At 41.5% G+C, this 27,029-nt stretch overlaps 1 protein-coding gene across 2 annotated transcripts in view; it reads left to right on the top strand.

The window, feature by feature from the left end:
* TAFA4 (TAFA chemokine like family member 4) overlaps positions 1-27,029 on the top strand; it is a 167,018-nt gene that overhangs the window by 40,086 nt on the left and 99,903 nt on the right. For both annotated transcript variants that reach the window (XM_078385107.1, XM_072989409.2), the window contains exons 2-3: positions 20,242-20,377; positions 22,856-22,971. In XM_078385107.1, the coding sequence (XP_078241233.1) occupies positions 20,298-20,377; positions 22,856-22,971 (196 nt within the window). In that variant the 5' untranslated portion in view covers positions 20,242-20,297. The remainder of the gene's footprint in view (positions 1-20,241; positions 20,378-22,855; positions 22,972-27,029) is intronic.

Genomic DNA, 27,029 nt, shown 5'->3' with positions numbered 1-27,029 from the left:
CACTTTAAATGTGCCATAACAAATTCAGTTCATTTCAACTAAAGCAGAGCTAGGAAGTGTTACATTTGTGGACTACAACTCCTAGCATCTCCGAGCCAACATGGCCACACTAGGAGACATAGTTCAAAATAGTTTGTTTTCTAGGTTCTGGTCTCTAAAGACCATAAAGTCAAGATAATTTTTTTTATTAATTGTTTCATCAAGAACCCCCAGAAGAAAGGAGTAGCAAGTTATTTCTCTACCGAGAAAACCCTGAAAAAGGTTGCAATAAATCAGATTTGACTTGATAGCACATGGTTCTTACTAGCAAGAACTAATTGACATGTATCAAACCTTCCTAAGTTGTGACTTACACAGTTAATGATCAGAGATTTAACTGCGATGCAGTAGTGGAGGATTCAGGAAGTCTTCAATTTTTGCTATCTTCCAGGGTAGGGGGGGGTTGCCAAGAAGAAAGGAATCAGAATGGTAGAGCGCTATTGTCTTTGGTGAGTCCCTTATTTTTCACAGTGGAGGAAAACTGGGTTATAAATTTTATTATAATCTTCTTTTAAATGTTCTACTCTGAAAGTTAAGGAAATTCTGAATCTCATGGAAGGTGAAAGAAGAGGTTTCCATTTTCTCTTGTAATATTGTAACTCAAGGCCATCCAATAATGTGGACTGGCAGTATATTCGCGGCAAGTAAATGGATGTGCTTCTTGGAAGAGGCAGAGAAGGGTTAGATAAATTAAGGGAAGATACACAGTTGGCTACCAGTTATCAGTTATCATGGCTAAATATCACCCAGTGCAGCATGCCACTGAATTGTGTCAGTGACTGTGGGCAAACAACTGCCTCCTGCAGGCTTCCTAGGAGATGGATAGCTGACTGGTTGGAACAGGATGCTGGAACAGATGGATTTTAGGTCCATGTCTTTAAAGTTGTGCAGGCCTCATCTAGCTGATAGGTGATGTTGTGATGCAAAGGCTGTCTTTCTGTTGGGCAGAGTGAGGTAGTTTCTTCAGGTGGGAAATGCTGGGAGGTGGTGGTGGGCTTTTGAAGGAGAGAGGTGTGTTCCAAACAGTCTGTCCCATACCTCCCTAAGCGAGCTTCTTGCTTTTTGGTGTGGTGCAGAATGATGTCCCCTCACCAGTGGGCTTGCCGACTGGCCTACAGATTCATTCAGGCTCATTCAAAAATTCACAACATTCAGATTTAAGATTTCTCTTCTGGAACTGGCTTGTGTGGAAAATCCCCAGTTCACAACATGCCGTCATTACACATTCATGCAGCATCCATGTGACAGTTCTCACTGTGCCACAGTACATGGAGTTCAATGTTCAGGAAGCCTCCCTTGAATGATTTTCAAGATAGCAGGGAAACTGTAGAACAGAGCTGAACAATGTATTCAACTGCTGTATATGTTGTAGGTATAATAAGGAGAAGATGCTATCATGTAGTGTAGGGATGGGGAAACTATGGTCATCCAGGTGTTGATGAACTACTGTTTCTTCCATCCCTCACCATTGGCCAAGTGGGCTCAGTGATGAGAAATTGGAGTCCAATAACATTTGATGGGCCACAGATTCTTTAGCTCTAATGTGGATTCTATTTAGTATCTTCCCTGAAGTAGCTGTATTGCGTAGTCTAGGCCAAGGGTAAAAGAAATGGGCAAGCCATTTCTAATGGTTGCATTCGTTTGGCTCCATCAATGTCAGTTCAAACCAAAGATATAGGTGTCGCAGAGTGCTGTGTTTCGGTACTAGATAATGGATTTGTTCTGCCTTCTTTGTAAATACTAATGTGCACCTTATCGTGTATAAAGCTGATCTCATGCAGAGATTTTGTAAGATCTTGTTTGACATAGTACTGTGGTTTTGGGCTTCTCAAGGTGACCTGTAAAAATGACACCTTTCATGGATTATAGGTTTCTCCACGGATCTTAGAAATGAGAAGCCCAATTGCGTCACCATGATTAAAAGCAGTAGTTGGATACTGTAAGGTAATAATGGGGCATAGAATTCCTGTTATATCTAGTTGCTTACTGTCTGATACAGAATGATGGACTGTATCAGTGTCCCTCCAGAGGCCCTATGCTGGCTGAGAGTGATGAGAGTTGCAGTCTAGCATCGGACTAGATGGGCTTTGAGGTGGCAAGACCCAGGAAAAATTTCTTATATTCTTAAAACACATACTGGATTTAAAAAAATCCATAGGCTGCCTAGGGATAACACCTTAGCACTCATTGTAAAATGTGTTGTACCTTAACTTGTATGGAGCTGATGCTTTGGTGGAATCCTTTCATCCTCAAATGTTCAGAATCTGTCTTCTTTGCTAGGATCATTGCCTAGGAAAACCACAAGGGACAAATAAAAACATTGGGGTGGACGGGTGGGCTTCTCTATTTGTTTGGAACCATCAGCTGGAGCCCTCATGGGCAGTTGTCAGGAATGATGGGAGCTCTAGCTCAAAATATCTGGAAACTGCCAGGCGAGGAGGGGGAGAGGTTCATTTTGACAGAGGAATAGTTGGTGAAGTGCCCCTCTTCTTCAGTTTGAAGTCAGCATTTTTTTTCTTCCCCAGAAGAAACACCCAACCACTTGAGTGGCTAGTTGTAGCTCAGTGATATTGCCTGTGGCTGGCCTGGAACCAACCCTGTCTCTCATCTTTGGCCTATTGGCTTTAAGAATTCAGACATCTTGGAGGGTCCCTGTCAATTGAAGCAGATTGTGCTAGATGAGATAGAATAACGCCCCTCTTCAGCATGAAGCAATGATATATGTGTTCAAACCCAGCTTTCCATCTAGTGTAGGAAAGTAATAATGTTTTGTTGTCTTACAGGACAAATGTCAGAATTAATACTAAAGGGGTATACGCTCCTTCATATGTTATTTCTTGTGAAGAGACTCCACACGATCAAAAGGTAGCTGCATAGTGACAATATCTTAACAACTCACTTCAAAATACAAAGGGCAGCAGTGATTCGTTTGTGGTAAGCCTTAAAAATTCCCTAAATGAGGGCAAACTGCAGTTAATTTGATTTAAAAACACTACTCATTTGATCTGCATCTCAGCTTTCACATAATGCTTTAGGACCTGTATTGGGCGTTAAGCATTAAGTTGTCCAACTTGATTTGATGGTAAAAGGATTTGCTTGAGTAAATGGTTTCCCTCCTCAAAATTAGGTTCAGCTCTCTGAGGATGAATATTAGCTTGTAAAGCCATTCTGTGACTCAGATCTGGAATATGTAGAAGAGTTCCTGAGTATCTCCAGAGTGGGGCAACAAGAAAGCAAATTAATGCTATGAATCTGGGAGTTTATCTAGATCAGAAGATGTGGACGTCAGAGACTTCGGCTGCTTTTTGAAAATTGTCTATAGTGGTAAAGTAAAAGCAAAAATGTTTGAAGAAAGAGAGAATAAGAGGTAGGGAGGGAGAGTTATGTATGAAAAGCTGATGCGTAAAGTAGGGGTGTGTGTGAAACCTTACTTAAACAGCAATTTAACATCAACTCAACTGTTACAAATTTCCCCCCTCCAAATTAACTTATTTGAACTGGATTTCTGAGCTCCTTAGCGGTAAAATAAACTGTTACCCAATTTCTAATAACTTTTCTATCTCTGTGATCCCTTGCTGAATCTTAAGTTGCACAGACGTGACCTCTGGAAAGGCGTTCTGGTTGGATCTATTCAACTTGGCTTGCTCAAAAAAGGGTGCTGTGACGCTGGCTCGACCCTGAATGTGCCCTTCACCTAGCTTTGCTGCCAGCTTCGGATATGTAGAAACAGTTTTCAGTTAACCTATTCACAGATATTTCAGACCTCTACTCCCAGAAGCCCCAAGACAATATGTTCAAAGGGGAGAAATTATGGGAACCAAAGATTGAGGGCCATTGTGCTAGAACTCTCTGGCAGAGAATTCCTAAATCCCTCACTAAACTACAAATCCTGGGATGTGATAAGATGGGGCCATGGCAATTAACCTGCCATCAAATCCATGCATGCTTCCTGTTAAATGTAGCATGGGATTTACTCCTCAAGTGATCTTTAATGTCCTTTATGTTTCTTTGAGTCCTTATTGACTTCTGCCTGAGGTTTGAATTTTTCATTGTGTTCATATTCAAAGTCACTACAAGGTGACTTCTCCCTGTGGTTTGTGGACAGTGAAACCGAATATGTAGCCATGCCATTTTTTTTTATGTCTCAGAGAGATATATATATATATATATATGTATTCTCAGAGTATCATATTATTTCATGAAAAAGGAAAATAAACAACTAACATTTTTCTAGTATGTGCTGATGAGATACCCCATAAATGTCATTTGAATTGAATAACATGTCATAAATATCACCACAAATATGATGGCAAAGTATTAGCTCAGTCCTATGCCTATTAAGATCCATGGAAATCTTTCCACGGTCTTCAGCAGGTGTGGGATTAAGCCTACTGATCCTTCCTCTCAGCACTTAGCTAGAAAAATCCTCAAGAGATAGCTGTATCTGTGCCATCGATATGCAGCGTCTGGCCTCCTACAGTGAAGATCCAAGGTAAAATCAATGTTCCAGTGAGCGATACTTTTTTAAACCACCCATGTAACATTATCCATTGTTGCCCTACCTGGTACTGGTAAACCAGAAAGAGGTAAAGATCTGCAGGAACCCTTTTCTGAATGTATTTTTCAGCCACTTCACTAGGGAAAATATTGGACGAGATTGGGTTAATCTTTTAAGTGCAATTATTTATTGATCGGGCTTTGAATCATCACACTGGTACAGATGCCCTTCCAGCCTCTTAGATGTGTTTTGCTTTCAGTCAGTGAATTATAGAAAATGAAGAGTGACGTTAAACAAACCATCTTCAGGAATAATTACCAAACTGCAGAAGATGAAGAAAATGGTGGGAATCAGAAACAGATTTCCCCCATTTCAGAAGACACAGAGACACAAAATGGCATTTAATCTACAAAATAATTGTTTGAAAGCATTCGCTCAAATAAACACGTGCTGTATACCTTAAAATTCAGAAGGAGCCATGCTCCAAGGTGAATGGCGCTTCCCCCTAAGAAAACTATTTAGAAGGATTTTACTGAGAATAAAGGGATTTTAGACAGGATGTGTCTTTCATTATTTGATCCTATGATTTATCTCTCTTCCCAGCCCCACACAGCATTCCTGCTTGCTGTTTAATATTTCCCTATGCCACTAAAGAGAACTACCTTGTGGAGAAAATAACATGTTGCTGCAAGTATTTTTAGCCCATTCCAGAAATAGACACATGTCGACATTGCCCATAAGGATGATGAAGTCTGAATAGAGGAACCTGTTTTTTAGATAAAAAATAAAGATTTTTTTCTTTTTTTTCTGACTTGGGGCTTTTAAAATTTCAGGTTTCTTCTGTCTTGAAGGCATTTGTGGTTGTTGGGAAATGATTTAAAAAGGAAATGGAATAAAATTCTTCCCATTTGCATTGGTCCAGTTCTAGAGACGCAGCTATTTCTAAGGCAGAAATGTACAGTTTTGAGCTCACATGCCATATGGGTGTTAAAGATGAGATGCTTCCCAGGGTAAATGGGTGGGAACCAAATTTGACCACCAACATGGCTGGAAACACAGGGATTAAAACCGAAACTTAAAAATCCTGTACTAGGTGGATGTATCAATCAATTTCAGTTTCTCCTATGTTTTGGGAAAATAAATTTCTCAGATAAGAAGATATTTGTGAATATTAGTAAATACTAGCTTATGAAAATATGAAACTCAATTCCATCCATTCCTAGCTATCATCTTATTTCAGCTTGTCACCAAGGGTGTTTCTACATGTATCTTTTCTTGACAGGAAAAGCAAAAATATTAGTTTTCATTGCCAAAAACACTAGTGATTTGTACACTGATGTAAATAGAGAACGGTATTACCTGCCTCTTTCCAAACATGTGCGACTTTTGGGGCCAGGAAATAATACGTTACAAGTAATGATGGGTAGTAACACTTTGACAGAGGGAGAGAGAGCTGAAATGAATTTAATAGTGATTAAAATAACACCTTAGTAACATATTACTCTTTTATTAACAAGTAAAGTCCATGTTAGGGGACGTGGTGCTGCTGCGGGCTAAACCGCAGAAGCCTGTGCTGCAGGGTCAGAAGACCAAGCAGTCGTAAGATCGAATCCACACGACGGAGTGAGCTCCTGTCGCTTGTCCCAGCTCCCGCCAACCTAGCGGTTCGAAAGCATGCAAATGCAAGTAGATAAATAGGGACCACCTCGGTGGGAAGGTAACAGCGTTCTGTGTCTAAGTCGCACTGGCCATGTGACCATGGAAGATTGTCTTCCGACAAAAACGCTGGCTCTATGGCTTGGAAACGGGGATGAGCACCGCCCCCTAGAGTCGAACACGACTGGACAAAAATTGTCAAGGGGAACCTTTACCTTTACCATGTTGGACTTTGGTAAAGTTATGTGCAATGAATAATGATTTGTTTAATACAATAAATATACAGTGGTGCCGCGCTTAACGAGCGCCTCACTGAGCGATGAAATCGCTTAACGAGGCGCTCTGGGCCATCGCTGGAGCATTCGCTCAGCGATGGCCCCTATGGGGATTTTTCGCTTTGCGATATTCGCTAAGCGATTCGCTTAGCGAATATCGCATAACGAAGCGGGGAGAACAGCTGATCGGCGGCTCCAAAATGGCCGCCGGAAGGTCCGCGCCGCATTTTCGCGCCCTGCCCTCGCTTACCGAGGGCGCGAAAATGGCGGCGCTATGGCAGAACCTCGCTTAACGGTGAGTTTTCAAGCCATAGGAACGCATTGAACAAAGTTGAATGCGTTTCTATGGCTTTTTAAATTCCGTTTAGTGATGTTTCGCTATAGCGAAGGTTAATCCGGAACGGATTAACCTCGCTATGCGAGGCACCACTGTAATATTGCCTCCTTCAGCCTATGGATTCATCCTATGGATTAGCCAGCTTCTGTGAGGGAGGACAGAACCTTGCCTAGCTCTTGTTAGGCCTTCCCAAGAATTGACAGCCAAGTGGTCAGACTGGCTTCCCCGCCCCCTTAGATACGGCTGTGAACAGACTGTGCTTGCTTCAAGAGCAGGAGCTTGTGGGCAAAAATCTTTGTTTGATCTGATGATACAAAGAGAGACCTTTGGAGAGGGATAAGAAGTCTCATTTTGAAATCTTTGCATCTTATCTTCAAGAAAGAGGACGTCATCTCATAACGTGGAATAGGCTAATTTCATATAGATTCCTGAGGTTCTTGACATAACTACCCCTTATATTTGTGGAGCAGAAATGTCAGAAGATTCACCTCACAGCCACGTGTCCCTGTCAGGCAGGGGGGGTGAACCTCCAGAGGTAGATTAAAAACTAGAATAGAACAGAATATGAGGCCATCCATGGAACTCAAGTTCAAATTTGTATTCAAACATGAAGCTTCTTAGATGACTTTGGGTAGTCTTCATGAAGCTGAAATGGTGTTGGAAATTCGGAATTCAGGAACACTTCCATGAGATCCTTGGGAGGAAAGTGAGTTATAAAAAACAAATACAGAAACCAGAGTTAAAATGCTTACTTAATTTGCAGTATGGAAAACTAGCTACATTGGCTAGGATCTTTGTACACTTTTTCCTCAGCATAACTGTCGTATAAATTTCAGCAATGAATTGCTGCCAGTTAAGAAGCCAGCATAGATATTTGCTACTGTACACTAAGTCATGAGACGCACCTGTGATGGCAAATGGCAGTGCTGAGGTCTTCCTTTGTGACAATTAACCACTGAAATTTATGCGATGGAATTACATTGGCGAATATAATGAAGAGGATTGTCTATTGCTTATTGAGGAAGGAGATTTCTGTGTTCATGCTGTGTAGTGTGTAGTCCTATACAACGACACAAACACAGTCCTCTACAGGTCACACAAATGACTACACAAATCTTGACATACGGGCCTTGTGTTGTGTATTATGCACCCTTAAGTCACATCCAATTTACAGTGACCCTGACAGGTTTTTCAAAGTAAGTGAAATATTTAAGGAGTGGTTTACTAGTTCCCTGTCTCCCAGTGAGTTTTCATGACTGAGAGGGGATTCAAACCCAGGCCTCCTCAGTCCTAGTCCATTAGTCTTTCCACTACACCAGACCATAGGGGCTTTAGGATAGTATACTGCTTTGTATACTTCATTGTTTTTCAGTGCTATGCTGCCAGACATTGCCTTCAGTTAAAAACAACAGAAATAACTCCTGCTGCTCACTTGATTATTGGCTTGATCCCATTACCACTTTAGTGCATGTTGTATGTCATCCACCAATTCAGAGGTGGCTGAGTGTATAGCTCAGGTATTAGAATTTAGAATTCTGTTTTTGTTACATTCTGGTGGAAACACAAGCTGATCGATGTAACACCAAGCTTAGCCTAGTTTGTATCCATGACTGATTATTTATACCACCAAATAGTGATGCAAGCTTGGTTAGTCATCTGTGATTATAGATATTATCAATTAGATTATACACCTTTGTCCATAATAAAGAGTTGTCTTACTGTATGATGTATAGACTGGCTAGGTAGGTCACTGAGTTGGAGCACCTAGTTGTAGAGCCAGAGGTTGGGAGTTTGATACCCCACTACAGCTCCTGGGAGAACAACCAGCCTGTGTGGCCTTGGGCAATATGCACAGTCCCGGGTCACCTCAAGAAGAAGGGAATGGTAAACCACTTCTGAGCACTTTCTACCTAGAAAATCCTGGAAAGGGTAATTATGTGAAGGCTGTGTCTGGCAGGATAGCTCTAAACAACAACAAGGACAACAGCTGGCTATCAATGTTTACTTCTCGAGGAATTCACCCATTTGTGTATAGGATACTAAAGAATAGATGAACTCCTATGGATCCATACTCCTGATACAAATCCTCAACATGGCACAAATCAAAGTTAGGATGGGCCAAATACAACTCAGAGGGAGTTGCATCACTTGCCTGATGTGTGGGAAACCTGTGGTCCTCCAAGTGTCCATATTAGGCCTAGCTAGCCTGGCCAATAGGGAAGCAGGATGGAAGTTTGGTTCCCTGACATCTGGAGGACTGAAGCTCTTTCCAGAAATGGTCTCACTCTGGACTGTGATGATTTATAGAACTTGCTAGAATGTGATTTTCACTAGAACCAGAGTGTGGTGGGAGGGGAGTTTTAACACTCTTCTATGCTTGGGGTCTCAGTGATAAACCATCTCTCTCACACACACCCTTATCATCTGGGAAAAGTTTAACCAGACATCTTGATTGGGCCCCCAGAATGTATGAGAACAACATGTTTTCATAAGAAAATGTATAATCTTTTGAAGTGTGACAGACTGTTGGATTTACTAGGTAGATGGGCTCTCATGGTAACTTCTACATTGCTGAAATCTATACTGAACAAAAACTCATAGTATAGTGTTGTCATTTCCTCTGATTGACCTTCAGGCACTCTTTATATCTGTCATAGAATTTTTTTCTCATTGTAGGTCCTCTTGTGGTCGCAATCTAATATGTTTTGAAGAAATCTCAAGGATGTTTGTGTTGAGAAAATAAACCTGTTCGTTTTACTGGGTTTTTCTGTAGCTGTCACTCAACTCTGTACAAACACATAATTTTTCTAGCTTGAATTCATTTTCTTTGTTCAATGCATAGATTCCACAAGTGTTGTGTTTAGGGAAACCCCCTCTCAATTGGAGCCATCTCACTTGCTGGAGTGCCTGATTCGCCTTATGGAGCACTCCAGTTATCCCAGCTGTTGCCAGACACCCTGACTCTCAGAAGGAAGATGGAGTACAATAATGTGTCAAGATAGATAGATAGATACCATATTTTTCCATCTATAAGACACTACTTTTTCCTAAAATCATTACCCTAAAAATGAGGGATGTCTTTTACATGGAAGAAAGCTGAAATACGTAGCTGAGAAGAGAACAAAATGGCACATACCTTGCCTATGTAAACAGGCTTCCTTCAGCCACGAGGCTTAGTTTCCTACAGTCAGGAGACTTAGATTCTTCCAGTCAGGAGCCTTATGGAGCTGACAACAGCTGACCCTGAACAAACCCATTGGAACACACCTCCCTGGAGGTGGAGCCTATGTAGGCTCAAGATTCAGCAGAGACAAAATGTCCAATGTTCTGAGCTCAGAGGCTGAATCCTCAAAGATACGTTTTCTTAATTTTGGGGTTAGAAAATTGGGGGTGTGTGCCTTATAAATGGTGGTGTGTTATAAATGGAAAAATTTGGTAGATAATTGCTTGTTTGAGATGCAAATTTCTGTCTTGATTGCATTCTTTCATATTGTTTTAAAGGGGTTTGAAGGGTTTGAGAATTCTTTTAGATTAAACTGTCTAATATTTTATAGTGAAATCCTTGGACATAAAGTGAGGTATAAACATGTGCTGTTGTTGGTGGCTATGATGCCAGTGGCCTTACTTTTCTTCATGTAGGTTGGTTCAAGAAAGGCTTAACAGGACGCAGGTGTCTATTCCGTTGCCTCACATGCAAAGCAAGGCTGTGTGGGGAGGAGCCAGTGCCTGGCAGCAGACCCTATGCATGCAGACCTTTACTGCAAAGTGGTAATAGAAGCTTTTGCATGGAAACGGACAGTGGCACCTCTAAAGAGATGGTAGTAGCAGATTGGGGTGAAGAAGGCACAGCCTGTGAGTCACATGGACTCCCACTCACTTTTGCAATTCCCGCTAAAACATGGAAAATTGCATTTCACGGAAAAGAACTTTTCTTTCAGTCAAGGTGTCCTCCTTTAAACCCAGGTGTCCTCTTGTTTTTTTAAGTAATTGCGTTTTGTTTACAATCAAAACTGGACTTTTGGCCACTTGGGGGTTTGGCGGGAGAGGACAGTTGACTGCTGGCTGCCATCTTGGCTGATGTTGCCATGTACTTATCAGCAGAAAGACTGACCTAGTGAAGAGCTTGTGGTCGGCTTAACAAGTAATCCTGGTCTAGACAAATGCCTTAAGTGTAGCTTTATTTATTAACGTGTGATGGGCAATATACTGTACTTTTTCTGCTTTCTTCTATATTTTTTCCATTTCTTCTTCTGTTTAAACCAGGATTAGGGGATGGTGAAGAACCTGGGCAAGTACAGCACTGTTGCATAGTTTTCTGTACATAATATTTACATTCCCTGATGCATACACTCATGGAAAGTCTCCAAGGCTTCAGCCTCCAAACCAGTGTTTCCCAGTCTTAGCTTCCCAGTATTGAGGCCCTTTGGCTTCCAAAATCTCCAGCCAATGTGAGCAATGGGGAAGGACTCTGGAAATGGTCATCCAGCAACATTTGGGGACCCAAGTGTGGTGGCCCCTGCTCCAAACCATTGTCTGCAGAGCAAGGTTTCTGTAGGCTGCAAGGTGAATTCAGCAACAAAAAGGAGCTGAAAAGGACGGTCAAACCATAATATTGGGAAATTAACCCAGTTGAAATGCTTTGTCCTGAACAAAGCTTGGAGAAGTGGTATTTTGGATTGCAACTCTAAGGCATACTATTTATTTATTTATTTATTTATTTATTTATTTATTTATTTATTTATTTATTTATTTATTTATATACCCCGCCCATCTAGACAGATAGTCTACTCTGGGTGGCAGAGGAGAATTGCCAACATCCAGACGTGCCCTCCAGCCAACTGTTGTTCAACAACAACACTTCTGAGCTTAGATTAGCCCATGTGTGAGAGAGATGGATTCCAGGGGTGGACACAATGGCTAAACTCCCAACAGTAAGGTGCAACTAGAGTAGCCCTATTAAATCAATGGGGATTTGGTGACTCCTCTCCTATGTAAGTGCCATTGCTTCAGTGGGTCTTTTCTAGTTGTGGTTTACTACTGGATTTAAGCCGCTAGGTGCATCATTTTGGGGTGTGTGTGTGTGTGTGTGTGTGTGGTGGGGAGACAGATTTTGCAGCTTTCATGAGTATGACTTTTTTCCATATGTTTTCTCACTCCAGTGTAAAAATGGAGTTGTTGAAATAGCCTTGTGTCAAGAGCTGACTGGCTGTGACAGATTGAAAGACTCCCAGAAGAGAGAGGAATGTGATGCCATAAAAAAGGTCACATTGTGAGGGCCTGTTTTTGCTCTGCCATTTTGGAAAATTTGTTGATGAAAGCCTGCATTGTCCCAGCTGGACTCTACTACAAATATTAGCTACTACCTTGCTGTACAACTATATTCTAGGCTTTGGGGAATTTATATAGAGATATAATGATGAACACTAACTTTTTAGGGTATAAGGGACTGCCTGATATTGAGTCAGAAGAAGCCAATGTTATCTACTGGTTCTCCACTGTGTGTGATAGAAATCTGGCTGGCTGAAATTAACAGTGCCACTATTCTCTAACAAACTTACACTACACCGTAACTTTAAAGGAGCTAACCATGATCCTTACCTATTTTTAGGATAAGGTTCAGCACCTTGAACAGCTCCTGCGAAGTCAGGACTGAAATGCAAAGCACATTCGTCATCTCTGCAAAATTAGAATTAATAGCCTCCTCCCCTGTAGGCTCAGGGGAAAGTGTGAAACATACGGATAGGCACGCACACATGTGCGTGCACACACACATGTGCGTGCACACACACACCCTGACATGCTTAATTGTATGTATACTGGCTCCTCCATGTGGTTTGGAGCCCTGCATGATCAGGGCTTTGTACTATCTCCTGATAGTACAAAGGAGAATATTTATGTATAGCTGTAAACAACCTTTCTCAGAACACATAGAGATCAAGGACAAAACTGGTGGAGGGAGCTTGTGGACTTGCTTCCATGTCCCGTTCAGTGAGTGGACGGAAGAACACACGTGAAAGAAAGGACATGTGGAGCTGATATGATTGTTAGCCGCCTAGAGTGGTCCTGACCCGGCCAGATAGGCGGGATATAAATAAATAAATAAATAAATAAAGAAAGAAAGAAAGAAAGAAAGAAAGAAAGAAAGAAAATAAAATTTAAAATCCCATCATATGATTTCGTGATTTCCAAGTCCCCTCAGACACATAAAGTGATGCTCCATGGATTATTGGACAGTGTTTTCCACATGATTAGGTGATTCTGAGAAACAAGCCAAAGCGGCTGAGTTCCCCGTATTTTTATATCCTCCCAGAGGTGGTGACAAATGCTTTAGATCCAATACTCTAAATAAGCACAGGTGCAGCTTTGGAGCCAGGAAGCTTTAGACCCTTCTCAACAAATTGTGTAAATTGTAGCTATCCTTGCTAGTTGTAGGTGGCAGATTCCTTTCTTGGCATTGTGGGTGTCTGTATTGGTTTAGGTAGAGGGCAAAAAGTGAAGTGCTAGAAGGAATGGCAGTGACGGTGTGTCTGTGCTGATTATGAAGGCTGTTTAATGTTCAACTCGTTTGAGGATGCTTCCGTTGTAAACATTGGGGGTGCATAAGTCTAAATAGAGGAAAGGGTGCCCTGCTGACAGGAATTAAACTTGCTTACGCCCAACCATGTTGAGACAAGGATTGTCACTCCTTTGCTGTCAGAGAATGGCCATGCATGCGTCCATGTGTGTCTGGAAATAATGATGACACACTGGCTTTGGTGTCTGGAACGGTGTGGGAAGGAGGATGAATTAGAGGCTTCTGTGTCATTGGCACATTAATATGATTAATGACACGGCTTAATTTGCATGGATGATTCATCCGTACACAAAAGAGACTTCTTCAATTAGCGGCTCCGCAGCAGGACAAGTGACTTTGAAAGGATTCGTCCGAAAGGGAGGAGGAAGGAATAAGGAAGCATTGCAGGGGGACAAAAAGTAATATGGCTAAGCATTCTATTGGATGCGATGTAATGAGATTATGACCCAAACTGGAAATATTTCATATCTCTTATCACTGTAAATTATGTATGCACAATCTTCGCTCTCCAAAATTGGGGATGAATTAATTTTAAGACAGGGATGAATTTCATTTAAACCTACTCTGATTGCTTTAAAAACACATCCTGAAAGGATAATGAACTGCACACAAGTTAGAGAAACACTGATGCTGTTCAGTGGCTGGACTGCGAAGTCTCTCTCATCAAACCACAAGAGGGCAGCCTTGCTACATTAAATTGGGAAATTTACGCTTGCTGTTCTTTCAGTTTGTGCTAAAATATGTTTTAAAGAATTGCACTCGCTTAACATGCTGATAGATTTTTTTTTAAAAAAGCCAATCTTTTGCCCTTGAGTGGTATGAAAGAAAAATTATGATTGGCGTTTGTCTTTATATGTTGACTTTTAAAAGCTTGCTTAAATATAGAAAATCAGGCTTTATATTTATATATAGTTTTATGGTTTTTATCTCTAAGAACATTTTCTTGTTAAGTCTAGAAGATGTTCTTATACAGATGATTTCTCTCTCTCTCTCTCTCTCTCTCTCTCTCTCTGTGTGTGTGTGTGTGTGTGTGTGTGTGTGTGTGAGAGAGAGAGAGAGAGAGAGAGAAAGAGAGAAATATTCTTACAATGAGAGCCTGCTGTTGAATGATTGCAAACTAACCAATTAATCAGCACAAACCACAATGGAAAAAGCCTGATTATCTCCTCACTTACTCACCAGTGCAAATAGGGAGGAGGGTCTGTCACCAGAACTATCTTGGCAAGTGGTATTGTGGGAGCCTGATGGGTCATGAGGGCATAGCCCTGGGTGTGTCAGATGTGCCACCCGAAATGGAAGAAGGACATAGAGCTGCTTTCATGCTGCAGATGACAGCTGATGACATAAGGGCAGGATGGTGCTTTGCAGTGGAATGGGGAGAGGAGGGTCTCCTTAAGTTTCCCAGTTGCTCCAGGAGTTACCCAGATCAGAGAAGGCCATGTTTTTTATATCACACTTCAGATGGTCATGATGGCTGTTAACCTGTGCCTGCTCTGCCAGTGGGGATCCCAAACCTTGTGTTTGTTGGTGAAACAGAAGGGCCCTTATTTTTCTTTCTTTCTTTCTTTCTTTCTTTCTTTCTTTCTTTCTTTCTTTCTTTCTTTCTTTCTTTCTTTCTTTCTTTCTTTCTTTCTTTCTTTCTTTCTTTCTTTCTTTCTTTCTTTCTTTCTTTCTATCAGAAGAGCTGATAGTCTGTGACTGCAGGGCCAGCTCTTTCTCCCGTGGGCAGCTGGGAGGTCCCCAGATCTCCGGCGACGTCTGCACAGCACTGGGGAAGGAGAGATTACAGGGCAGGAGTTGCACCGTTGCCGTTATTGGGCAATGAGAGGAATGAATGATGTCTTGTGAAGAAGCTGCAGATTTAGTTTTGTGAGGTAGAAGAAAGAAACGCAGAAGAGGCCAGGCTGAGAAAACATGACAGAGATGGAGCTTTGGAAGCATTGTCACCACACTAAGATCCAGTGTGAAATAGTCTTGACATTCCCTGGGAGGCACAAATGGATGCTTTGAGCAACTTTTTAAAAAAATATTGTATGTGTATAAATATAGATACATTGGGAAGCCTTATCTGCCCTGCAAGCCACAGTTACAGTACATTAAGAGCCACACCTCAGCTCTTAATGTACTGTATATGTAAACGAAACATATTTCTAAATTAAGAAAATAATAAGCCAACTCTCGTGACCCCATTCCAAAGAAGTGGAAATCCTGCAGCATTTGCACACACACACACACACACACACACACACACACACACACACACACACACATGGTTCTTTTCACTGGGTGTGCACAGAATGGTATTGTGTTAAATGCCTAAGTGAACTCACAGGAACAGAAAGTCAAGTCACAGCTGTGTGTGCCATCTGTGAAAGAGGCCCCGGCTGGATCTGACTCTGCTGCCACTTGTGTGTCTTTTATAAAATAGATTAGATTGGAAATGAAGGTGATGTTGCTGATACGTTATCATAACAAATGGCATGCACGTAAAAATAGGGAAAGATGAGGGGAAGGGGTCATAAACACAACGGTAACTACCTACGAAGATGTTCCCCCCCCTTGGTTGGCATTTAGTGAGATTTGTTCATTGTACATAGAATCAAGGGCAAAGACCAATTTAAAAAGCTGCCCCATTTTTTTTTAAAGTAGAGCAGAAATAGGGATAATTGGGCCTTCAGGGATTTACAGCTAAATATCCATTAGGGTTCAGATTGTTTAGTCCATTAAAAGGGGCCAGACTGTGTTGGGCAGCAGGTGATGTCCAGGGTATGGTAAGTGGCCTTGCATTTAATCTGATCTCTTACCTGCCTTGATAGTTTTTAAAAATCTACCTGGTCAGCAGGGGCTTGAGGTGCTTTGCTTCTGATTTTGGGTTCCTGCCCTGGTTTACTCTGAGTGCACCATTCTTCAGATGCTATCTTACAAAATAAAATTCAATTTATGTAAAGTTCAGCAGGAATGTAGATATTTTCTCATTTTCCTTTTAATAACCTCTGCTATGGTTAAGAGCCCTTTGTGCTTGTTTATTTCATAGATACAAATGACATGAGAGAACTTAGTGAGTCAGTGAGAGAGAGAGAGAGAGAGAGAAAGAGAGAGACAAATGTAGGGCAGGGGATAAGCCACTTCTTTTTAAAGACAGAGACAAGCTGGGGAACAATTGAGAATTAAATCCACATTCATAAATTCCTTAATTGGCACAGTCATCATCTTTAATTGCCCGTTATAAAGGACACTATAAAATTCACGGGATAAATTGTTGGCAGATGAAATTATAGGAGGCTATAAAATGCATTTTGTAATATGTAAATATTGATGGAGCAGTATTTAGCTGCGTGGAATAATGTGGAGTAGAAAGTGATCTTAATCAAGAATGAACCTGTTTAGTTCTTCAGTTGTGAGCGCAGAGAATTTCTTTAGACTGCTGGTGCTGGGATCTCAGGCTCTTATCATTTTTGGATCATGTCCACCAGTTGAAGGCTTGCGTGTGGACCTCTTTGACAGCTGAGTGTTCTCAGTCCACTTAGGCGTAAACAGAAAAAAGAAAAGAAGAGGAAAAAAAATAATGTGTTCTCGAGGCTGCTATGCTATGGTCCGGACCTTAAAAGGTCTGCTTTTGGGGGATTATGACTCCCAGCATGATTGCTAGCCATGCTGATTGAGGGATTCTGGGATTTGTGGTCCAATGAGATACCTTTTCCAAATTCTTGTGGGTTGATGCTTGTCTAATAAAACCAATAATATTGTACGTACTTCAGTGTAATGATCAGCTACTGTGTATGGAATATCTGCTTATAAAATATGGCACCTCTTTGCTGTATTTTGTGTGCAGCTGCTCCATTAAGCTCCTGCTGGGTAGCTCAGTGGTTTAGGCATCTGCCTGTGGGAGTAGAGGTTGGGAGTTTGATTCCCCAGTGTGCCTCCCTGACAGGGGCTGGACTCACTGATCCATAGGGTCCATTCTGCTGTTCTAAGATTACTCCATTTATAGAAGCTGAGGCTTATTGCAAAGCATGATGTAGTCGCACATCTGCCGTTCAACATTCAAACACAGATGAAGAACCCTCCACTAGAGTGATGGAAGCAGGAGATCCATCGTGTTGACTTCTATTGCTGTTAGATAACAGCAGGCACATTTCTAGTTTGGGCCCTTGCAAACTGAATGAAGCTGTAAAAAAAAATGAAAGGCGATTATTTTCTTTCCTTGCCATGGTACCACAGGCTCTAGAGAATGGCAGCATTTGCAAACCACACTGCCTCAGTAGAGCTCCTGCCTCGAAAGGTCAGGAATGATCTTGTTGTTTGTGCTGTTAAGTCATTACTGGCTTTCCCAGAGTACCGTTGTCTGATGTAAGCGGTTGCATTGCAGATGTCCATGTTTTTCCCACTTGGCAAGGAGGCATCGTTAAGACCAGTATTCAATCTCTGAACCCCATTATTCACAAAGTGCGGTTTACTGAGCTTTTCTTTCTGTAATAAAACTGAACATTCAGCGCTGTACTTCGGAATACTTTCTAGTGTCCCAGAGGAAAACAGGGGGCATGTTCTCAGATTTTAATAGGGAGGGAATGAAGAGGGTTATTTTTAGCAAATAAAGTGGAATTCTAAGCAAAATTCATTGATGCTTGGGTATAAGCATGATTAATTTGCAAAAACAAAACAAAACAAAAAGTATTTTAGGATATATTTTTGAATTACCTCATAATTAACAGAAAAATATAAGACAGGGAAGAAGAAGATAGTTCTTTTTGTGTGCTTTGTGTTGACATCCATTGCAACCTTCTCCATTGTGAAAAAAAGGCCCCAAAATAGACAACTACACAGCCAGAAGCATCCAGGAGGTGCAAAACTCAATTGTAAAGCCTTTGGTAGCTCATACATCTTCAGATGGGCCCAAAAGGTCCTTTTAATGGTGGAAGAGACCTTAAAACATAACAGGATGAAATAGCTATCCTAGGCATAATCCAACCATCACTAAATAAACATTTGAAATAATATTTTATTCCTACTTTTGTGTGTGTGTGTGTGTGTGTGTGTGTGTGTGTGTGTGTGTGTGTGTGTGCACGTGCGTGCGTGCGTGCGGCCGTGTGTGTGTGTGTGTGTGTGTGTGTGTGTGTGTAGAGAGAATTAAATCTGGAATAAATAGAGAATTGGATAGGAGGAGATATAAAGGAGTGTATGCACCAAGGTAGACAGTATAACATGTGAAAGAATAATAAAAAGCAAGATTACAGTATTGTAAAATGAATTGATGGAAATGATGTTTTTGATATAAATTGATGTGAGACTAATAATACATAGCAAGAACTTGTGGAGAGTTTAAAAATGCTTACTACCAAAGAAATGGAGGAAATGCAGTTTTGTGAGGAAGGTCAATGACATCATTGGTGGTCATGGTGGAAGGCAGCGTGGACTGAACCTCGTTGCACAGTGGTTAAACTGCTGTACTGCAGCCAAAACTGTGCTCATGACCCCGGGGGTTCAGTTCCAGGTAGCCGGTTCAAGTTTGACTCCGCCTTCTATCCTTCCAAGGTCGGTAAAATGAGTACCCAACTCACTGGGGGTGGGCGGGCAACGTGTAGCCTGCAAAATTAACTTGTAAACCGCCCAGAGAATGCTTATGGGGCGGCATATAAGTAGCACTATCATGCAACTCTTGAAACTGTCATGAATCTGTCTTTAGATTAACTTTGGTCATCCATCAATGTCCTAATTATCGTTTATCTTTAACTGGGTGTGATTGTGTCAAATATACAATGTTATGTTAGAATAAGACCTGTGAACTCCTTTCAGAGAGTGCACTCTTTGTTTTGCACTCTGCATTAGATTCAACTGTAGCACTTTTCAGATTTTTCTCCCACTACAACTATCAGAAAGCAGCAGGAATTCCCCCAGGTAGAATTCAGGTAGCTTTAGTGGAAAAAAAATTGTAATTCTCACAGGAGGTTCAGAATCTTCACCTGTTCCTTGACAAAGGTATTTTCTGCCCCAATGGCCATTCAGCATGGGGAAGGACATGGGTAGACCTTTTTAGCTCCATGACAACTGCAGAGCATTGGGGGGGGGCAGTAGTTTTTTGAGAGGCACCCTCTAATGCAGAGAGTCTACTGCCCCCTAATGCTTTGCTGTTGAACGTTTGTTTTGGCTAAAGTTACCAGAATTCTAGCTGGGTAATATATCCTGCTGAATTCTGATAGTTGTAGGTGGGGGGGGGGGGGAAGAGAAACCTGAAAATCTCATGTCTAATGCACTGTGTAACAGTGGTTTTAAGAAATAGGTCTCTACGATTACCTATCTGAACTTGGGATGTAAATCCTTGTATATCTCCTTCTCACAAAGCAGAAAGAGCAACTGCAACACTCTTCTCCTCATTAGTGGAGAAATAGTGTCATGGAAGAGGAGCTTCTTCCTCGCCTACCCTGTCTGCTTTGCAGGTCCACCCAGAGTCCTGGGGAGCCTGTGAGAAACAAGATACTTCAAAACTAATTGAAAACAAAATTATTTCTTCAAGCTGTAGAATCCTGGAATAAAGGTGACAAATACAGTACTTGGGTTTTTTTTTCGCCACCTTCATGCCACTGTGGAAACTTCAAAAGACTCAGCCTCTGAGTTCAGCTTCCCGCCTCCTATGTGGGGTTCCTTTTCAACTTAATTTGTTACTCTCTTTATTTTTGGCTCTGCACAACAGCCAACTATCCAGCTTGCCACCTCTGAGGCTGGCCTTGCTGGCAAGGATGCTAACAATTTCAATAAAGTTCTCACGCAGCCAGGAATGATAATTTGTACAATAACTTGCCCATTATTATTTCTGTCTCTAATCTGGACCCTCAGTAATGGTTTTCCAAACTGGTTTCTTCTGCAGGCCTTGGATGCGAAGGAAACATTAGGAGATGCAGAAATGTTTGGGCATATTTTCAAATGGGATTTTGGATGTACTGCAGAACATGTACACTGATGAGCCTGTTTAGCCACAGCAAAGGCTTAGAAAAACTACCAAGGTAAGGCTTCATCCTTTTAACAGATAATGAATATTTCTGCAGTGTCTTACGCGGAATTAATTGCAGGAAACTATTCTTTTCCTTCCTTCCTTCCTTCCTTCCTTCCTTCCTTCCTTCCTTCCTTCCTTCCTTCCTTCCTTCCTTCCTTCCTTCCTTCCTTCCTTCCTTCCTTCCTTCCTTCCTTCCTTCCTTCCTTCCTTCCTTCCTTCCTTCCTTCCGAGGGAAGTTAAGACCTGATAATCCTGGGTATTTCAGAGTTGCTTTTGGAGGATTTTTATTGTTCTTAAACATTGAAGAGGGAGAGCTGGTGCTTAATTATTGAAAGCAGTGCCATGAATCAAACTGACCTGAAATGTACGTACATGTAGAAATCAGAGTTTGTGTACAGGGGTAGAGCAACATAGACGTCTTGCTATGGGCAGAAAGGAGGGAGGGTGGAAGGAAGGAAGGAAGGAAGGAAGGAAGGAAGGGTCAGTCATTGATGGTCAATCATCTCATCCTCTGGTAGGCTATGCATCTCATGACCAGTCATACACTGGTTGTAAAATAAGTTGTGTGACTTAGTGACACAAAATATATCCTGTCAGAGGGGGAAAACTACTACACAAATGTTCCATTGTGTGGAGAGTTTATACTCAAGCTTTCAGGGTACACATCTGTGGCGTTTGCTCTTGTGGCCCCTGCTTGTCTTTCCCTCACAAAGGCTCACATCCTGTTTTCCTCTTGCTGCCACCAGTGGATTACCTCAATCCACAATATACCGTAAATGATGTTTGTTAGAACACTTGCCTTGTGAAGAGAAACAGAACTTATTTATTGGAGTGAAGCAGGCTGAATAATAACATAAGTTCTTCAGATACACATTGTACATAAGCAAATCATCAACAGTTCTCTCAGTACATACTTCTTTTCTCTTGCTATATCATTACCACCTTCTCTACCTATTTTCCTAACCAGCTTTATCTCTCTCAGTATCTGTTCCCCCTCTCTCTGACTAACCAGCCCTTATCTGACTCCTCCTTCTCCCGCCAAGCCTCATGTAGCTGCTGACTCCACCTCTCCAGTCCTCTCATAGGTTCATGCAAATCAGCTCATGAATATGAATGGCATGAGTGATGTGGGAGATCGTCACATTATCTTTTCAAAGTGGCTTATCCATGAGATCAAAAAGAGTCCATAAATAAACAGTTTGACAGTAGCCACCACATGTCATAATATGGCAACTCTGTAGTGCAATTTGTCAGAGTCCTTTTCACAGGCTCCTTGGTCCCCATTTGACTTGATATGAGGACTGTGTCTCAGTGACAGATCACCATTTTGCATACAGAACTTTCCAGCTTTATTTACAGAAAAATACTCTCTGTAACTCTGGTGAGTCAGAGATGGCTAGAGATACCTGTGGTCTGACTGAGTACGAGGCACGTACCTCTGTGCCAACATCCCTGAGAGGGAAAAGTAGCGAGATTGTCCAACTGCAAATTGTGATGTCCTCTGTCCACCCTTGCTCTCCTGGCTTGCATGCAGGACATTAATGGCAATGTCTCAGGATTCTGTTTGGGCAATTCTTTGAGAATTCTGGGAGTTGGAATCAAAGAAAGAAAGAAAGAAAGAAAGAAAGAAAGAAAGAAAGAAAGAAAGAAAGAAAGAAAGAAAAGAAAGAAAGAAAGAAAGAAAGAAAGAAAGAAAGAAAGAAAGAAAGAAAGAAAGAAAGAAAGAAAGAAAGAAAGAAAGAAAGAAAGAAAGAAAGAAAGAAAGAAGCACAACCTAAGTGTTGCTGGCCATGCTGACTAGGGTATTCTGGAAGTAATCCTCCAGAAAAGGAACTTCTGCAAGCTTAGACGAAGTTCAGTATCCTGTTCCTGTAGAGGCCAAACAGACATTCCTAAAGGAATCCCACCTACAAGACATGAGGCCAACAGCTCTTCTTTCTGACCCTGGAAGTGGCTTGTAGCCATAATGACCAGCAGGCCTCTACAAGAAGGTGATGGCCATACCGGTCAGTATCACCTTGGACAATCAGCTGAAGATGAATGATTTCTTCCTAAATATTACCTGAAACATACACAGAAACAGCTCATTTTATTTCTAGGGAAAGTGAAGAGGCTACGAAGATCTCGTGTTGATTAAGACTCTTTGTTCTTAATTTCATAATGACATTGCAAAAAACAAAACAAAAAAAACTTGTGGGGAGAGATGTGTGTGGGGTGTGATGGTGAGGTATGTTCTCTACTGCTTCCCTAATTATACGACATAGCTGGTAGGGAATTGATCTCAGTTTAAATGTGAATGTCATTCCACCTCTTTTAGTATTATGTTTTTCAATAATCCATTTCAATTAATTTCCAGTCAGTCACCAGCTCACCCCCCCCCCCGCACTGCCTTTGTGTGCAGCTTTTGGGGTTTGATTGTACATTGCTCACAAATTATATATGGCCCCTTTTGCTCAGTGGTTTCCTTTTTTTCTTCCCCTGCCTGCAGGATGAGGTCCTGTGCCAAATCAATGCTTCCAGCTCAGTGGCTGTTCCTGGCATATGCGTTAATGGTGTGCTGTAAATTGTTGTCCGCGACCAGCCACCATCCCCGGGGGCACCCAGGTAGGCGCTTTTAAGCTCATTATGCACTGCTGAGGCCAATTAATAACACTGTCCAAATGTGAGATTCCACTCTTTAGCCATGGATAATTGATGAAGTTGTTTGACAGTGGGTTGCGATCAGAAAAGAAGAAGTGGGGGAAGTAGGTTAGGAAGCCATGTGTTCATTCAAAGAAAGATGAGTTATTGGCAAGGTTTGACAGCGAGGACATGGTCACATTTATGGAGAGTTATTTTTGAAGAGAAGTCACGAGACCCCTAAAGTTGAGGCATGTTCTCTTTTTATCTGTTACCTGTGCTGAAAAACAACAACAGCAAGAACATGTCATAGAAAATAAGTGGTGATGGTGGTAAAGATTGTTTACTATCTATACCAAAGATTGGTTACTATCTATCTATATTTCAGTTGTTAGGTTGTATGTGTGTTTTTTTTTTAATGCAATAAGCTGATTACCTCAACAAAACAAATTCCTTCTGGGAACAGCTGTTACTTCTATAAGCAGCTGGCAGGCTCTCTTCCCTTCCATAAGATTAAAAAAAACCCAGACTGTATTACAAGCAATTTTTCCAGCTGAAGAGATAATTAAAGTGTGATTTTGTGTGTGTGTGTGTGTGTGTGTGTGTGTGTGTGTGTGTGTGTGTGTGTGTGTTTGTGTGTACGGATAGACACACATGCACACACGTTTGTCTGGGCTATGGTGTCTCCAAACCAAAGAACTGGGGGAGCTTGAACACCAGGTCTTTCTCTACTCATGGACCTAAGGACTGGAGTCAGAATCACATGGATAAACCAAAAGTAAGAGGCTGTGTCTCTCCCTCAGTAGCCCACTTGGGCTCTAGGAATCTTTAGGATGCAGAAATCTATTTCTATGCACAGCTACCCCTCTTTCTACAAACAATGGGAAATTCTCTGTGTTGACTTTTGGTCCAAGCTTGTTTTCTTTTATCATAGAATCATAGATTTGTAGAACACTTCACTTGGAAGGAGCCTGTAAGATCATGGAATCCAGCACCCTGCTAAGTGCAGGACAGATTAAAGTAGAGCTGACAGGTGGTTGTTCAATTTTCCCTTGAATGCCTCCAGTGTTGGAGCACTCACCACTTCTTGAAGTAATTGGTTCTATTGCCATACTACTCTAACGGTTAAGAAGCTTTGCCTGATATTCAGCCAAAGTCTAGCTTCCAGTGAGCCCATTTTTACATGTCCTGCACTCTGATCAAGAGCAGATCCTTCCCTCCTTTGCCCTTACTTCCTATCTTAATGTCATACAATAATCAAATTGTTGCACTTGATGTCATTGAGCTTGGTTCATAGCTTTGTGAAACCAATGAAGCCCATTGAGTGCCTTCAGCATGTGATGAACTGAAGAAGGTTAATAGAAAATGTCTTATTCTAAGTCACATCTTTGGCACATCTATTCCAGCTTTATCAATCCAAACTGGCAGTAGCTCTCTGTGTTTTCAGTAGGCCTTTTCTGAGCCCTATGTGGTTTCTCTCTGGTGACCTTCCAGCCAAATACTAACTAGGTTTAACCCTGCTTTGGTTTCAAAAATCAGGTGAGATTGGGAACATTGAGGATGGTATGAGTGTGGTGTTCCTCAGCCTTGCTCCAGTTGAAGGGCTGTTGTGGAAATAAAGGAACAAATATTTGCAAGGCACCCTGTATAACAAGAGAAACTTTGACTTGAGACATTATTTTGAAAATTAGAGGTTTTCTTGTGTAGGATTCTATGTAATAGCTAGGGATGGGAACATTTGAGAACAATATACGGTGGTGCCCCGCTGGACGATTACTCCTCTCTGCGACGAATCCGCTTAACGTTGAAGTTTTTGCGATCGCAAAACGATGTTTAGATGGGGGAATTTTGCTTAACGTTGATCGGTTCCCTGCTTCGGGAACCAATTTTTCGCTTTACGATGATCAGCAAACAGCTGATTGTCGGGTTTTAAAATGGCCACTGGCTGTAGAAAATGACTCCCCGCTGTGTTAGGGACGGATTCCTCGCATTACAGGCACCAGAAAATGGCTGTCGTATGGAGGATCTTCACTGGACGAGCAGGTATTTCGCCCATTGGAATGCATTGAACGGTTTTCAATGATTTCAAAGGATTTTTTTATTTCACTTGACAACGATATTTCGCTCTACAGCGATTTCGCTGGAATGAATTAACGTCGTCAAGCGAGGCACCACTGTACATTGTACAAAGAGCTCCCCAAAGTTTTGTCTCTGTCTTTATCATATTAAAATTAAATTGATGTGGGTGACAAAATTCAGCAGAACACTAAACTCTGCAGGAGAGGTGATGTATGGCACCTAATTCCAAGGAATTCCAAAGAAAAGAACTGTAGTGTTTGCATAGCTGACCTAAGTGGCCAGTTTAGTCCCTCCAATAGGTGGATGAGTCATAGAATATTTTTAAAGCAGTAGAAAGGGGAAGAAGAGGTGAAGACCAGTGGATTACACCTTCTGTCTAGCCACTCCCAACTTCTCCTGTGTCCCTGCATCATGTCATTGTCCCCATCCTGTAGAGGTTTAAATGGATTATGTGATTTCCCCCTAACTAGATGGTGTGAGTTCATGCATATGAATATCACAGGAGTTTCTCTCTCTCAGCTTTGAAAAACCTTTTCTAAGGTCCCATATTTCTCCAAAATAAAATAAAGATAACTCATTTACGAGCAAAGGAATTGAGGAGACAATCAGGTGACATGCTGAGAGAGATCCCCCCTCTGCAAATTTTGAGCATTTTTGTTTGTTTTGGCTTTGTTTAGCTCATCCCTAGTTATAGCGGGCCAAAATATTTGCTCAGCTAGTCTGGTATTGTCTGTCTTGCTTGGCCATAGTTGTTCAGGGCTTGAGGCAGAGTTTTGGATACCATCTGTACCTAGTTCTTTTTGAAAGAGATACTGAGGTTGAACCTGGGTTCTAATCTTGCAGAGAATGTCTTCTACCACTGCTGATAGTTGGTTTCCACACTATTCCGGCAAGAAAGAAAAGTGAGAGGCTTCTAAAGAAATTAGGAATGGCTGCATAAGAAATTTTCAGATGAAAATTTAAAAGAAGACATGTATAGGAGATATGTAGGGGATGATACAAATCACTCTGAAGGAGCTCAGATAAGTAGTCTATATAGGGATAAAGTCAGATTTTCAAGAAAGGTTAGAAATAACAAAATGTGTTTTTTTCACATGTGGAAAATGAAAGAACAAGGAAGTGGTAGATCTGCTATGTGGAGACGTTGGAGAAATGCTGGGGGTGGACAGAAAGAAGATGGACATTCTCATGCCCTAGTTTGCCTTCACCATTTTCCAGAAAGAAAACATTACTCAGACTAAAGAAAATGTAGTAAAGGAGATAGTGAGAAATGCCTCCTAAGAATGGTTAAAATATGGTATTGGAACATATAGCTACTCTAAATGACTTCAGATCTCCAGGGTATTAAAAAGGCTAGCCAGTGTAATCACAGAACCTCTTATGTATAAGTGTTGTGATTTCTTGGAGAATAGGTGAGGCCGCTGAGGGCTAAAGGTAAGCAAATATCACCCCATCTTCAAAAAAGGGGCTAAAATGGGGACACTGACTCCAGGAAATTTTCTAGAACTAATAGTTAAGCAATCTGTAAACACTTATACATGGTGATTACTAAGAGGCAGCATGGGTTCTCCAAAACATGTCATGCCAAGCTAATCTTGTCTTTTTTAAAATTAGAATTGCAGACTTAGGATCAAGGGAATGCTGTGGATGTAGTTGGTTACAGCAAAGCTTCCAGTGAGGGACCTCGTGATATTTTTTGTGGACAAAAGAGTCAGACTGTTTGCTAGACAGTGCTAGGTGGATTTGTAGTTGACTGGTGAGTTGTACTTAAATGCTTACCATTTCTCTCTTGTCTTCTGGGAGGCAAGAGGCAGGGGGTGGTGGTGGTGCCAAATCAGGTTCTGTGCTGGGGTTGATTTGATCAACATTTATACAAAGGAAGACAGGATGGTTTTCAGATTTGTGCATGACATCAAACGGAAGATTAGCCAATATATCAGGATTCAAGATGATCGTAGCTGGTT

Source organism: Pogona vitticeps, chromosome 2 (genome assembly GCF_051106095.1).
Source record: "Pogona vitticeps strain Pit_001003342236 chromosome 2, PviZW2.1, whole genome shotgun sequence".
In the NCBI taxonomy this organism is placed as follows: domain Eukaryota; kingdom Metazoa; phylum Chordata; class Lepidosauria; order Squamata; family Agamidae; genus Pogona; species Pogona vitticeps.
This window is presented reverse-complemented; position numbering and strand designations above follow the sequence as displayed.